Source organism: Cimex lectularius, unplaced genomic scaffold (genome assembly GCF_000648675.2).
Source record: "Cimex lectularius strain Harlan isolate CLEC.00 unplaced genomic scaffold, Clec_2.1 scaffold137, whole genome shotgun sequence".
Lineage (NCBI taxonomy): Eukaryota > Metazoa > Arthropoda > Insecta > Hemiptera > Cimicidae > Cimex > Cimex lectularius.
In genome coordinates, this window is record NW_019392687.1 from 45,973 (window position 1) to 61,099 (window position 15,127).

General features: G+C 34.4%; 1 protein-coding gene across 3 annotated transcripts in view; it reads left to right on the forward strand.

The window, feature by feature from the left end:
• LOC106664804 (calpain-9-like) overlaps nt 1-15,127 on the forward strand; it is a 44,679-nt gene that overhangs the window by 22,269 nt on the left and 7,283 nt on the right. For 2 of the 3 annotated variants that reach the window (XM_014390815.2, XM_014390814.2), the window contains exons 2-3: nt 9,485-9,671; nt 9,857-9,937. In XM_014390815.2, coding sequence (XP_014246301.1) covers nt 9,561-9,671; nt 9,857-9,937 — 192 coding nt within the window. In that variant the 5' untranslated portion in view covers nt 9,485-9,560. Of the gene's footprint in view, nt 1-9,297; nt 9,317-9,484; nt 9,672-9,856; nt 9,938-15,127 lie in introns of those variants that run through there. The other variant, XM_014390817.2, reaches the window with a different exon arrangement.

Sequence of the window (15,127 nt, forward strand, 5' to 3'; positions counted from 1 at the left end):
ACATAGTTCGAAATAATCTACAAAATATGAGCGTCCGGTTCTGACGCTACTCGACGAAAATAGTGTAATTTTATGAGTAAAACCACGTAATAAATTGTTACTTAAATTTTATTACAAAACCATGAAATAAATTGTTACTTAAATTCATTCTATCAAAAAATGGTATTCCGGTATTTTTCTCCAAAAGCATTCAAATTATTTTTTTAAAATAAAAAGTAATGAATTTTTGATCTCGCTTAATTTGGTTTATGTTCAAATAAGTATGTTGTAATTAATATAACGACAATAATACATATAGTTTGAAGTAAAAATATGAGTGTCCGGTTCTTTTGTCTTCGACTGTACTAGATGCTACCCGACAAAAAGTGGGGTAGCGTTGCACATCATCAGGCAGATATGCACTGGGGTAATTCAATCTTATGAAAAATTGGACTTTGGATTTACGTCGGGTAGCATCGGGTAGCGTCGCATAGCGTTGCATCGGGTAACTGTGTACCCAGCTTTAGGGGGGGGGGGCGATAAACTACACTAAAAAGTATCTCTCCAAATTTTGTAGTTATACTGCATATCATATATATTTTTTCTATATTCTTTATTCGATGTAGCTAAATATCTTAATGAGTAATTCTTGTTCACTTATATTCCTACTCATTCCCCTTCTTTATTTATTCTATCATGGTGATAGAGAGAGAATGAAAGAGATCTTAGATCGACTGGAATAGAGATCAAGATAATAGATAAAAGAAGAAATTGATAGATGAGATATAAAGTATAGAACAATATACTGCACACAGGTACCTTGATTTAGAGATGGTTAGGGATATAATGATTAATAATAATGATATAATGATATGATATATAATAATATAATATGATATAATATAATATNTATAATATAATAATAATGATATAATAAATAATGATATAATGATTTAAGGAGGGTTAGGGGGTATAAAGATAGCTCAACTTAAAAAATTACACGAAATAGTGAATAATGGTAATGATGAGCTTCAAGGCACAACAAATGATAGACTATTGCAATAGATGGGGGTATGCCACACCCGGCAGATGCTATTGACGTCCAGTGTCTACATACTACCGAAAAGGCCGATGGTGATTATATGTCTATATATACTGACGGAAGCAAATCAGAGGTTGGTGTAGGTAGTGCTTTTGTTTGTTTCCAGAATGGTTCAATAATTTATGAAGCAAAATACAGACTGCATCAGGCATGTTCTAATAATCAAGCCGAACTTCTGGCCATTCTGAAGAGCTTGCAATGGGCTATGAATAAAAAATTAGACGGGAATATTGCCAAATTTATCATTTTAAGTGACAGTCAAGTGTCCTTAGAATCAATTATTAATTACGATAATCATGGCTTTTTGCCTGAGCAAATAAGGAAAATTATTCAAACTCGAGTCAAACAGAATGTTAATGACAACTAGGCTGGGTTAAGGCTCATTGCGGAATAGAGGGAAATGAAGAAGCTGACAGACTGGCCAAATTAGCATCTACTGACGAGAGTCTGAATTTGGCATACACCAAACTTTCAAAGACATCAATTATAAATAAACTTTTCGAAGAAAGTCTGGAAAAATTGGAAAATGTTTGGTCAAGTACAAATAATGGAAGGCAGACAAGAAAGTTCTTTCCCAAAGTTGCCGATAGGGGCGTCGGTGGCCCAAGGTTTAGTCTTTGACACGGCGGTCATCACTGTAAGGTAAAGGTCTTGGGTTCGAATGCAGGGCCAATACTTACAAATGGGCTTTTTTTTCAAAAAAAAACACCGAGACCCTGAGGGTTTATATGACCTCTGCTGTTGCGAACCCTCGTAAATAAAATAAATAAAAAATAAAATAAAATAAAAAAATATATTAAAAAAAAAAAAAGTTTCCGACAGATTCCAGCTGCACATCCAACTATCCGCACCACTAACCCACATCTTAACCGAACACGGCCCAAAAAACAGCAATTTTTTTCGCTTTCATCTAAGAGAATCTTCATCATGCTCATGCCTGCCTAATTTCCCAGTAGAACAAAGCATTATACCTAATATATGAGTGCCCACTAATAGAACCTCTGCGTAGTGTTTGGATACGAAAATGCCTACTGCAACACAAGAAGTGGCCACCTGATGAGAAGGAGCTCATGAAGAGATAATATTATGAACATTTTGACACATTCATAAAAGCAATAGATTTTACTGTAATTTAGTTAAATGTCATGTTCTTTGTTTATTTAGTTTTTAATTAGTTTCTACTTATTAACGTTATTTATTATTATTTAACAGTTTCAGTAATTGTCTTTTCGTCATAATATGAATCTGATATCCCAGTATATATATACATTTTATATATTTTATATTTACAGTTATCGTGTTACATGTAATATTTTGTATGAAGCATGTAGAATAAATATAATAAAAAAAGGTACCTTGATTTAACCAATAACGCATTCTCACATTCTCCAGAGCGTCTGTGTTAAGTATGTCTTAATTTATTCTCAATATTGATATTCGATACTTAGATAACTAAAGTATTTAATGATATTGAGAATTTCGAGGATGTATTTTTAACGTTCCTTCTTGTTTTATCGCACCTACTTTCAAGGTGAAAAATGCTATATTTTAGCTAAATTTACCGTCACGTTTTGGCATTATCACTTTAGGTTTTTCGTCATTTCCTGCTTTTATGAATTCCATTTGAGGACAGCAACTGTTAAAATGCATAATTACGTTTTCATGTTTGTTTTTTAAACAAGTGTATTAAATTCTTGGATGGTCGTTCAATTTTTTTTTTTTTTTTTTTTTGTAAAAATGAGGAAAAGGTTTAAATTTATTCTATATTTGTCCATTACAGTGTTTGTTATAACATTAAAACGTGCCTTTAAAAAAAAAATTATTCAAAGAAAAAACTCAATTTCACACAGCCCGGTTTCTCGTCTCAGCGAGAAAAAGCCGAGGCACGCGTGATGTAACTTGCGTGTTGCGTGATGCTTTCCGATGTCGACTTCAAGGTTTGTCGTTCCGAATTGAAATTAAAATCTTCACCGGATCGCCTAATTGCAAGCCCATAACTATTTGTTTCAAATAGAACAATTAAGTTATTTGTAACTATGTATTATGTAATTTATTGACGACCTTCCTTAAAGAACTAGGGTTGTCGGCTTTTTTCAGGGTCTTCCAACTTCAAAATTTGAATCCGACCATTCGACAATAATTAAATTATAACACGAATCACGCATGTTTACGCTTCTTTTTACATGTTTAATCTAACCGAATATAGAGGGGAAAATGTCAGATTTATCGTAATTGTTCAAATATAAAATTAAGAAAATGATTTCAAAACAACGTGAAAACGTTTACTTATGTAATAATTATTGGCTCTTTTAATAAGGTTTCTGCCACTTTGGATCAAATGAACAAGAAAAATTGCAACAGGTATTTCCGCGATTTGTAGACCTCAATTTGACCTCTGAAATCAAATCGTTATCGGTCCAACGACGACGGACTGCCTGCAAAATCCCGTTTCTGCAAAAAAAAATCACCAAGAAATATTGAAATGTCACGACACATCCTGTGGGAGTCGGACTGGCTTATTTTTAGAAAGTAGGTGCATAAACACAGCGGAGAAAGTGACTCCGGGCAGAAATCGTGAGACATTCCGGGATCGCCCGGGATTGGGGACTCGGCGAAATTTTTGAATTTCGAACGACGTCCTCGTCACCTCGGGATTGTTCGTCCTATTTGCGTTGAATTGTTGGTTTTTCTATCTCCATCTCTTTCTCAAAGTATCTATTTCGTCATGAGGCCATAACAACGCCTTTTTAACCCATTCAACTTTTTCATCTCCTCACCTTCGACTCTACTTAAAACTTGCATCATATCTGGACACCAAAAAGTAAAAAAAAAAACGTTTGGATTGTTCATTTCGTACTTAACAAAATTCACTTCTTTAGAAATATCTCATTCAAATTTCTTTACTACTGGACATTCTGTTTATCCAAACCAGAGTTGTATGCTGGAATATCGCAGGATTAACCAAATTTTTAAATTTAAATGTTCTAGACGTAAATGTTTATAATAAACTTATTAATATTAAACCGAAAACTACTCTGGGATATGCTAGTGTAACTGCTAATTTGGTAAAAAAATTGTGCAATTAGTGTTACTCAGCGTTAACACAACTTATCATGTAGAGTAGGGCTTATGCTAGATATTTGGAAGGTTAATGGTATGGAAGGTTATGGAACACCTATTCATAAAAGCGGTGATAAGTCAAATATTAAAAACTACCGTCTCATCGATATAATTGCCCAATAGAAAAAATATTAGATAATAATATTATTTACGATATGATATATCCAATTGTGTTACAATTTATCCAGCAACAACACAGTTTTGTAAAAAAAACAAGTCAGCATCTATCTACCTTAATCTATCATAAACAAATTATAAACTGCGCAAAAATGAATAAAGATATTTGTCATTTATTCTTACTCTATTAATTTCAATTAAATTAACCGATATGTTCTTGTTAATTGGGTAAAGCTTTTTTTTTGTCTTCATTTATTTTTATCTACAATTGTACATCTATTATGAACAACCAGCAGATTGGATTTCAATTTATGTTTGTGGCATTACGTGCGTTTTAGAGAAAGCCGCCCATTAGCAGCCTGTCTGGATTAATAAAATTATATTAATCATTTAAGATTGCTCTTACCATATTCTTTTCAGTCCCTTACATGGTAATTGTGAGGAATGGAGTATTTGTGTGTTAGTGTGATTTTGTAATTTACTATGAAAACGTCTGTGATATGTTTTGATGGATGAGAAAACCGTTGGCGTATGAAGATCTCTGTTATTGGTTACGTAAAAAGGAGCATAAAAAATTAGTCTTAAAATTTTGGATTGAAAACTTTCTAATATTTGAATATTGGAATATTTGGGCAATCCATAAAGCTTGGCACACGTTCATCCAAATAGGTTTGAGTAGGTATGAGTATGTCGAAAGTTTTGATTTACATGGTAATTTTGATTGTCGGTCGAGTAGGTAACAAAGCATTTTAAATCGTTTGTTAAAGTTTTTTAATCGTGTGTGTGAATCCAAGTTAGTCTTCTATCCTAAATATTTAACTTTGTCGGATTGAGAAACAGGTTCATTGTATATGTAGTATATGATAGGACAAATCTCACGGAGGAGTGGAAAAGTTATATGTTGTGACTTTGAGGAGTTACAATTTTTTTTCCCAAAGATTGCTCTATTTTTCAATTATTGATATGTGGTTTTGTAACGTAAGTGAAGCTTGTGTAGAGGAAGGATGATTTGGAAATATGGCGGTGTCATATGCGTAAGTGGCGGTAAGTGTATGGTCATTTGTGGGCTTATCAGACATAAAAATTGTGTACACAGCGGAGCGAGTATTGACCCTTGTGGCACACCTGGGAGCACTTCTCCCATCTCTCTACTCTCCATACCCTGGTTTACCGCGAAAAATCTCTCCTTAAGTTATGATTGTGTAATCAGATAACAGGCCTGGGGTAAAAATAATTTTAATTTGTATAATAATCCCTCATGCCGTACTTTGTCGAAGGCCTGAGAAACATGTAGAAGCATTACAATAGCGTAAAGTTTCTGCTGCTGGATAAAGCTAAATAGAAAATACAAAAAAAAGTTGTTAAACCTCGTTTTTAATAACGGATTTACTTAAAAATAGTAAACATGAAGATAACTTTTTGTGAACAAACACCTTTTCTCGTCTTTTCACCATTTTAATACAGTTGTATTCTCTTTAACCATAGAAAGTCATCATCTTGAACCAGAAGTTCGCAATATTATTGTGAGGATTGAGGACACCGGCAAGTGGATATCGGAGAGGCATTTGGCGTTTCTCAAAGTGTGGTCTCCGGGGCTTTAGCCCGATTCCGAGAGAGTGGAAGTGCCAATCGGTCTGGTAGTGCATTTCAGCGCATTTCGACGCTAAAGAAGAATAGAAATATTATCATTGCAGCAAGGCAGATCCCTTTCCATAGTGCCCGCCAGATCCTAAATGAAGTCCAAGATGTTTTGGCAAGGCCATCAACACAAACATGGCTCACAACAACATCGTTGGGCTCACATCGTGTGTCCCTTTAAGACGACCAGCAGGAACAGCCCGCCATCAGCAACTCAGGGGAATATAGCGATAGGCTAGAGGAGAACACCAATTGGAATGTCATTATGTTTATTGACGAGTCGCGTTTCTGTCTGTGAGTTTTTCCTGCAATCACTATACTGACAGAAACCCGGCTCATCAGTAAACACAACAGCATTCCAATTGGTGTCCTCTTCTGGACACTTGCTGCACCATATTCTCCTGCGCTGCTGGTGGCGAGCTGTTGCTGCAGGTCGTCTTAAAGGGGCATACGATGTAAGGCCAAATTCCCACAAACGATTACGAATATATATTATTGATTAGTTGCGTTTCTGTCTGTGAGTTCCATTAACGGACAGAAACGCGACGAGACACGCTCTAAGAAATGCTGACTGCCTCTGGAATACTTCGTGACTTAGATGACTCATTCTCACAGTAACATTATGAACTTATGGTTCAAGATGATGTCTTTCCATGGTTAAAGAGAATACAACTGGATTAAAATTGAGAAAAGACAAGAAAAAGTGTTTGTTTACAAAATGACTAATCTTCATTTTTGCTATTCTTAAATAAATCCGGGGTTTTTTCGTCCCTCAAGGAGTCGGTGTTTTTGAAAAAAGCTCATTTGTAAAGTATTTCAGTAAGTATGTAAATCCAGCGGCATGCATTCGAACCCGGGACATTTACCTTACAGTGATGAGCGCCGTGTCCACGCCCAACGCCTAAACCGTTAAATAAAATATGAGGATTAAGGATTTTTTTTGTTTGTATTTTCTATTTTGCTTTATCCAACTAACAAAAATATATCGGTTCATTTAATTAAAATGACTAGAATAAGAATAAATTAAAATATCCCTATTAATTTTTGCGCAGTTTAGATGCATTTGATAAAAACTGTTACGCCGATTCAACATAAACAGACTATGCTAAAACGTTTGACTGTCCATCATGACATTTTGATTGCGCGATTGGAGGCATATGGTATTTAAGCCAGTCTTCTCTGCTGGTTTCACTCTTATCTGGAAAATAGATTCCAAATAATCAATTTTTCTGAATCTTTTAAACGATTTTTTTTCTCATTTTCTAATTTCATGACTTTTTACATTTGTTAACCATTTCTTATGTTATAAACTGTTTACTCAGCCTAGTCTGGACTAACAGAACATATATGATTAAAATATCGATAACTGGGAAATCGCCAAGTGTGGCAATACGACTAGATTTGGGTTTTTCTCATTTTCTAATTTCTTTAATTTTTACAATTGTTAACCCTTTCTTATGGTATAAATTGTTTATTCAGCCTAGTGCAAACGAGTGGAACTTATAATATGAATAAAATGTTCGTAACTTTGTAAAATGGAAAATTGGGACAAAACGCCCAGATTTGGGTTTTTCTCATTTTTTAATTTCATAACTTTTTAAATTTGTTAACAATTTCTTATGGTATAAACTGTTTAATCAGCCTATTCTAGACTAACAGAACGTATAATACGAATAAAATCTTGATATCTTTGGAAAATGGGGCAAAACGCCCAGATTTGGGTTTCTCTCAATTTCTAATTTCATCACTTTTTACAATTGTTAACCTTTTCTTGTTATAAACGGTTTATGCAGCCTAGCCTAGATGAGCAGAACGTATAATATGATTAAACTATCGATAACTTTGCAAAATGGCAATTTGGGGTGAAACGCCAAGATTTGACTTTTCTTCAGGGCTCTCACTTACGGCCTCTTTTGTTTTTTGTTTTCATAAATGACATTTACTCTGTGCTTAATCCTCATTGGAGCATGTACAGTAAATATGCCTAAGATTTTTAATTATTTCCTGTTGGGGAGGATTTCCTCTTTCTCTCATTTGAATGTTTTTGCGATTTTTTTTCTTCCCTCATGCTCGGCTCCTTAGATGATATTGTGCACTTTCAACATTCTAGTTCCCTTTTAATATGGCTATTATTTATGCCATACAAGTGATTTTGGACAAAAGATATTTTCGACCTAACTTTCGTTGCGAGGCTATTTAACTTGGGTGTCTCCAGCATGGTAACCTGCAAATCCCTCCTGTCTGGTAGCAACTGCAGCTTTAGGCTATTTGTGGATCCCAGTTTTTTAGGGCATCTGGGCAATTCCAGACTAATTTTGGGGTCTAAGCTTTGAACAGCCCTAAGAGCTGGTTGTCCGATAAGATTTTAATAGTTGCACCCTTGAGACCGTTTGGTTAATTATTCCCAAACCGTTATTTTTTCATTGAAACATTAGTTTGCTTTCCTCGTGCCTGGTATACGTTTGTGCTCCCTAGCAACCAAGAAGCTCTTTATTAATGTTGTACTGGTTTATTTCGCAAAAGAGATTTTGGATCTAAGTGTTGTTCCGAGGCTATTTACCTTGGGTGTCTCCAGCATCGTTACCTGCTATTCCCTCCAGTCGTGATAGCAACTGTAGCTTTAGGCTACTTATGGATCCCAGTTTTTTAGGGCATCTGGGCAATTCCAGACTAGTTTTGAGAATCGAATCCTTGAAGAGCCCTAAAAGTTACACGATAGAATTTTAATAGTTGCACCCAGGAGACCGAGTAAGATTACGTATTCCTAATTCGATATTTTTCTGCGAAGCTTCTTTGGTGAAACGTACAATAGTTAATCAAAAATTTGAAGTAAACTAATGAGGGAATCTTGGATCCTAGGCTAGGAATAGATTAATTGGTACATAAGGAACAGGGTAGGTCTTAAGGATGTATCTAAAGAAGTGACTTTTTGATAAAGCACACATGTATAAAGTGCAACTCAAAACATTGGAGAAAAGTGAGGAATGTGAAGAGTAGGATTTGATAAGGGGATTTAATATATAACATATTTATAATTGGTTGTTAGTGCATGTTTTCTTTTGCAAGACTAAGAAAAAAAGAGTCGGTTTTGCACAATTCCGGAGATTTAAGTCGACATTTAAACAGTGCTCTGATGCTATATTTCACGTTCTGACCTTAAAACAAACCCTGGTTGAAGAGCATGGAGCTTTCACTGCCACTTTCACCGCCGTCGGCTCGACTTTCGGAACCCCTCGCCGATCTTGGCGCCGGGATTTCAGCCCGAGATAAAACAGAATTTATTGGAAATTTCTGTCTCAACTTCTGGACTTGAAGTTTGGACGGAATCCAAAGCTCGCTTTCAACGAGGCGTTCATTTTGGTGAGAATACTCGAAACCCTTTTGAAAGCGACTCTCTCTTTTATCGCATATGTGTAATAATAAAAAATACGTTTATGACTCGAGATTTTTTTTGTAACCGTAATATTAACATCTGAACGGTGTTTATTACGGTTTCTCTATAATCGTGCTTCTTGTTTTGCTTTCCAGATGCAGCCGGTGAAAGTCAAACCGATCTGAGTTAGCCATTTTACCTGATGAGGGCCCTGGCGAGGAAGTGAAACTTATGGGATGTGCTAGTTCGCTGAACAGAGATGTCATACGAGTCAGTAAAGACTGGAAGAGAAAAAATGGCCAGCCTGTTGCGTATCACTCGAGGGAGACAAGAATTTTGCAGGTTCCATTTAATTAACCTTATAACAAAATTTCTTTAAAAAATAAACCTGGGCAGTTTATGCTCTTGACCATATATGCTTTGTTGAATTTAAACCTGGCCAGTCCAAACAATGTCCGTCTAATGTTTTTATAGAGGAAACCGGTAATTCAAAATCAATCTGGTTAGTAATTATCCCCTGATTGCAGGAAGAGGAAGTGGACGTATGCCTAAATGACGAGTACGACGTCATCGAGAGCGACTGGATCGAATGGCCCGAGGATTATCAGGTGGGACTAAGATTGATTTATTCCCGAGGGAACGAGGCGGATTAGCTTAAATTTTAATTCATTCAGAGCACCAAGGATCAATCCCTTAAACGGATTGAACACCTACTAAAGGTTTTTGTAAATTTCACAACACGACAACTGTACAAAGATGCCTTTTGTTGTGTCGTCGTAGAATCTAGAAGCTTTTGTTAGCGGACAAAACTCCTACCTGAACAAATGTAAGCTATGTAACCTCCTTGGCTGTACCTGAGTAGTTCCTGAAATAAAGAACATTGAATGATTTTACAAACAAACAAAAAATATTTACCAAAAATATTCACATTAGTCTTGAATTACTGTTGAAACAAATCGAGCCTTTCGATTTTTTCGACATTCATGCCAAATGTCATAACACTTTTCTAACAAACAAACAAAAAATATTTACCAAAAATATTCACATTAGTCTTGAATTACTGTTGAAACAAATCGAGCCTTTCGATTTTTTCGACATTCATGCCAAATGTCATAACACTTTTCTACGTCTTTACTTGATTTATCACTTAAAATCAAGTTGTTCACCCTCATGATAAATTAATCTAATCTTGCCAATGAAAAATTGCATCACTTAAGTTAAAAAAAACCATTAAAACAAGAATATTCTGTAAATACCCCGACAGGCAATAAATTCCGCCCAATTGATTTTTTTCATTTTCTCGATAAAAGAAAATTCTACCCTTAATCTGTCTAATTGTTTTTATCAATAAATATTAGTTTATGCTATGTTTTAAATTGGGAATATCAATTAGAGGTAAATTGATAGTCCTTAATCCTTAATCAAAAACAAGAAGAATGGATTTTTCAATGTTTAATTTTTACAGAATTTGAAATGTTCATTCAGTCTCATTTGAATTCTGAAGCAATAAACTGTTTAGTTTTATATTTGCTTTCTTAATTTCAATTTTTAAATGAAGTTTTTTCGGAAATCTACGGAAGAGGTCAACACAGAGAAAAACTTCCTTTCGGTTTTCACCGAGCTTTCGACAGTTTTTATACTGTCATCTTCAGGGCCTGTTTTATTATCATATAAAAAAACAACAATTAAAAACATGAAAAACCTTAATGGGGAAGTAAAAAGTGCACAGAAGTAAGTTAGGTTTTTTTGCTCAGCATCTAAACATTATTTAAATTGAATAAATTAATAATTTAAAAAATTACAACTATTAATTTATTCAATTTAAATAATGTTTAGATGCTGAACACCAAAAAAAACGTAATGTACTTCTGTGCCCAAAACACCAGGTCTTTTTATTTCCCCATTAAGGTTAAAGTAAGATATTTCAATTTTTGTGCAATTTGTTTTTCATGTTTTTAATTGTTGTTTTTTTATATGATAATAAAACAGGCCCTGAAGATGACAGTATAAAAACTGTCGAAAACTCGGCGAAAACCCAAAGGAAGTTTTTCTCTGTGTTGACCTCTTCCGTAGATCCTCCGAAAAAACTTCATGTTTCCAGCAGGTCGATAATCCAGCTTATCGTTCAATTTTTAAACTTAAAAATGCCACTTAGTGCTGATGATGTGGCACTTATTGATGACGGACGTTCCATCAGGTCCTTTGCCATCGTAGTATTCTACGAAACACTGCGAGACGCGGTTAGACGTTTTCGAGAAACTGGATCCTACCATAGAATGCCCAGTTCTGGACGCCCTAGGGTAACAGAAACAGAGGATGACCATTTTTTGACTTTGAGAATTTTGCCAAACCGTCACCTTACTGTTTCAAGCGATTCATCAACTCTGGGAAGCTTGAGGTGTCCAAATTTCCGAACGCCTTGCTTGAAGAAGATTAAATCAGCATGGACTGATGGCTTTTCGCCCCTTAAGAGGACCAGAATTGACCAGATCACAGAATTGAACGGCTCGCATTTTCTCGAGAACACAGCCATTGGTCTTTAAACGATTGGCCTGCTGTATTTTTTACAGGTGAATGCAGATTTGCTCTACGATCTCTAGATGGATGTGAAAGAGTGAGGCGAAAGCGAAATGAAAGGTACGAAGATGGTAATTTTTCCCAGAGCCAACCTTTTTAACGTAGCTCAGTGATGATGTGGGCGGAAATTTCAATGGAGAGTCGCACAGAGTTGGCTGTTGTTCCTAGGTCTTTGACGTCCACTCGCTATGTGGATGAAATTTGGAACATCATGCGTTGCCTATCCTCGGTGAAATCAACGACAATGCACAATAATGCCCGTCCACGTATCGCTCGCAAAGTACAAACGTACCTTCAACAGCATAACTCCAGGGTCTTACCCTGGCCAGCCCGTTCTCCAGACTTGAACCCAATCGAACATTTATGGGATAACCTCAAAAGACGAATCTTCTTGCACGTCCCTCACTTCCTGATACAATCCACGATCTTGAAAGGACTCTTCTTGAAGAATGAGCTAACCTCCAGCCAAGAGACATTTCCAGACTGGTAGAAAGTATGCCGAGGTGTCTTCGAGATGTAATTGAGGCAAGAGGAGGAACTACACAATATTGAAATGTTAATTTAAAATCTAAAACAAAATTAAAACAAATTTTATCTGTCGGTTTTTTTTTTCTTTAGCAATTTACATTTTTTTAAACTTTTTTAGGCAAAGACTCAATTATGAAACGTTAAAAAACGTGAAACTTTGATTAATGTATAAAAATATATACAAATCATCAATATTAAATATGGGTGGAATTTTAGCCTGTTAGTATATATTATTAAAAGGTACATCGCCTTCTAAAGTCTAAAGCTTACAATAGCTGCCATAAAGCCTTTCTAACCCATAAAAATTCTAGAATGCGTTCAATCTGACTAATCATAGAAGCTGGAAGCTTTTTTTATGTGCACTAAATAATTTGGATCTTCTCAATCCAAATATGTTTTTTTTAAAGAAAATTTTTTGTAAAACTTGATGACAACGGAAAAATATTTTAAAACTCGCTGAAGTGGTCTTTTTTCCTAGAGATTGTATTTTAAATTTGTATCACTGATGCCAAGTCCAGCGATGCAAATTATCCGAAGTGAAAAAATCATGTTTACAATCTTTTACCTAATGCTAATGTTTCGGCTAATGTTAACAATAAAATGAGTTGAAAATTATTATTTCTAAAAGAACGCAAGTAACATGGGACATTCAGAATATTACAAAGTAAAAGCATAAGAAAATATAGAAATGATCATTATGTGTGACAATTTAAAAATTAAGTCAATTGGGGACTTGGATGATTTTGAACTCCTCAAATTAGAAAATGTTTTTAGATAAAACGAGAAAATATTTTCCCTACTTCATTAAATTCACTAATTTCGTGATTCGCTTGACCAATTAATATATTACATTTAATTAAGGTTTTTAGTTGAGATAAAAAAGTCAATGGCACGAGCGGGATTCGAACCAACGATCTTCGGCTAGATACGCCGCTGCTCTACCACTTGAGCTATCGTGACCTCGATCCGCTCGGACACTAACTTCCCTTCTCAACCGCACCTTTTGAAAAATGGCAAAAAGGAGGTAAAATTCAATGAAGATTTTGATTAATTAACTTTCATAAGAAAATATTTCCAATTTCTTTTTCCAAAACTTTTCCCTTCGGAGACAAATTTTCTGTATACACCTGTTCAGTCTTTGGGCTCCTCAAACTCGCAATATTTATTAGGTAAAAAGAGAAAATTTTCTCTACCGGGCTCCTGTACTTTTCGCCTTGCATACAAAAAAAAATTCTGGACGTGACGATATATGAATACATCAATAAAAAATGGTTCAGCGTATTACGTAAACATCAACTTTAACATTTCAGTCTTTAAAAATTATATAAATTTTTTTTTTGATATGAAAACTTGTATTCTTGTAACTTTGTCTTGCTACAAAACGACGATACAAAATAATTATTTTAAAAAGTAACACGAGCTAATGAGGAAACGAACATTTTGGCTAATTAACTTTCATAGGAAAAAATTCTCAATTTATTTTTCTAAAACAGTTCCGAAGCTTTTTCTCTTCTGAGACGAGTTTTCCATCTCCAGCTCTTCAACGTCAGACTCCTCAAAATCCCAATATTTTTTGATAAAAAGAGAAAATTTTCTCTGCCCGACTCTTATATTTTTTCACCCTGCATTAAAGAAATAACATACACGTTACAAAAACAATCCTGGACTCAGCAATGTAGAATAACAACAGAATAATATATAGAATAACATCAATAAAAACTGGTCCAGCACTTTAGGTATATATCAAAAAATAAAAACAATGATATTATAGTTTAAGAACTCATAACAAGAGAAAATCTACTTTAGTGGTTAGAAATTGTTTAAAAAATAAAAACCTTTTTTTCCGGTAACTTTGTCCTGCTACAAAATAACGATACAAAAAATATATTTTAAAAAGTTACACTTGTGCCAATGAGACAATGAAAATTTTGGCTAATTAACTTTCATAAGAAAAAATTTCTCAATTTATTTTTCCAAAACTCTTCTGAAGCTTTTTCGCTTCTAAGAAGAGTTTTCCGTCTCCACAACGTCAGTCTTTGGGCTCCTCAAAACCGCAATATTTTTTGGGTAAAAATATAGAATTTTCTCTATCGGTTATAAACTTGTGCTTAAACTTGCTAAACAATTAGAGTCAATCAAACTGTTTAAACAGATAGGATTTACAGCATCATCGTAAAAACTAAAAGCTTTTATGCAATAGACTATCTTGACCTTTTGCAATACAAAGATTCTCGACATATGCTGAATCATCAATAATTTAAAAAAGTCCGAGTCTTTAAATAATAGCCAATTCCTTGATTGATCGTGGAAATATTTTAAACACATACTAAATGACTTTAAGAAAGTGTACGTTCAGCATTCTTTGTCCTTCATTTTTAACTTCTAGTTTTAATTCTTTGTGGCATTCTTTAAAAAGAACTAATTGCAGTCACATATTTTGGGTAACTTTATCACTCACTGGTTTCTTAAACGTTTACATCTTACATATATTAATTTATTGTGCTGATTTTTAACTCTCTCTATTCTTACGGTAGTAATAAAATAAATTATGCTTATAATTTAAGGGGAGTTTAAATTTCTCTATTAGATATCATGGTTTCTTTTATAGCCTGACATCAAAGTTGTAATAAAAACAACGAAATATGATATTTAAAAACACATTTCTCATCAAGTTCTGCATGTTTGTGACCTTT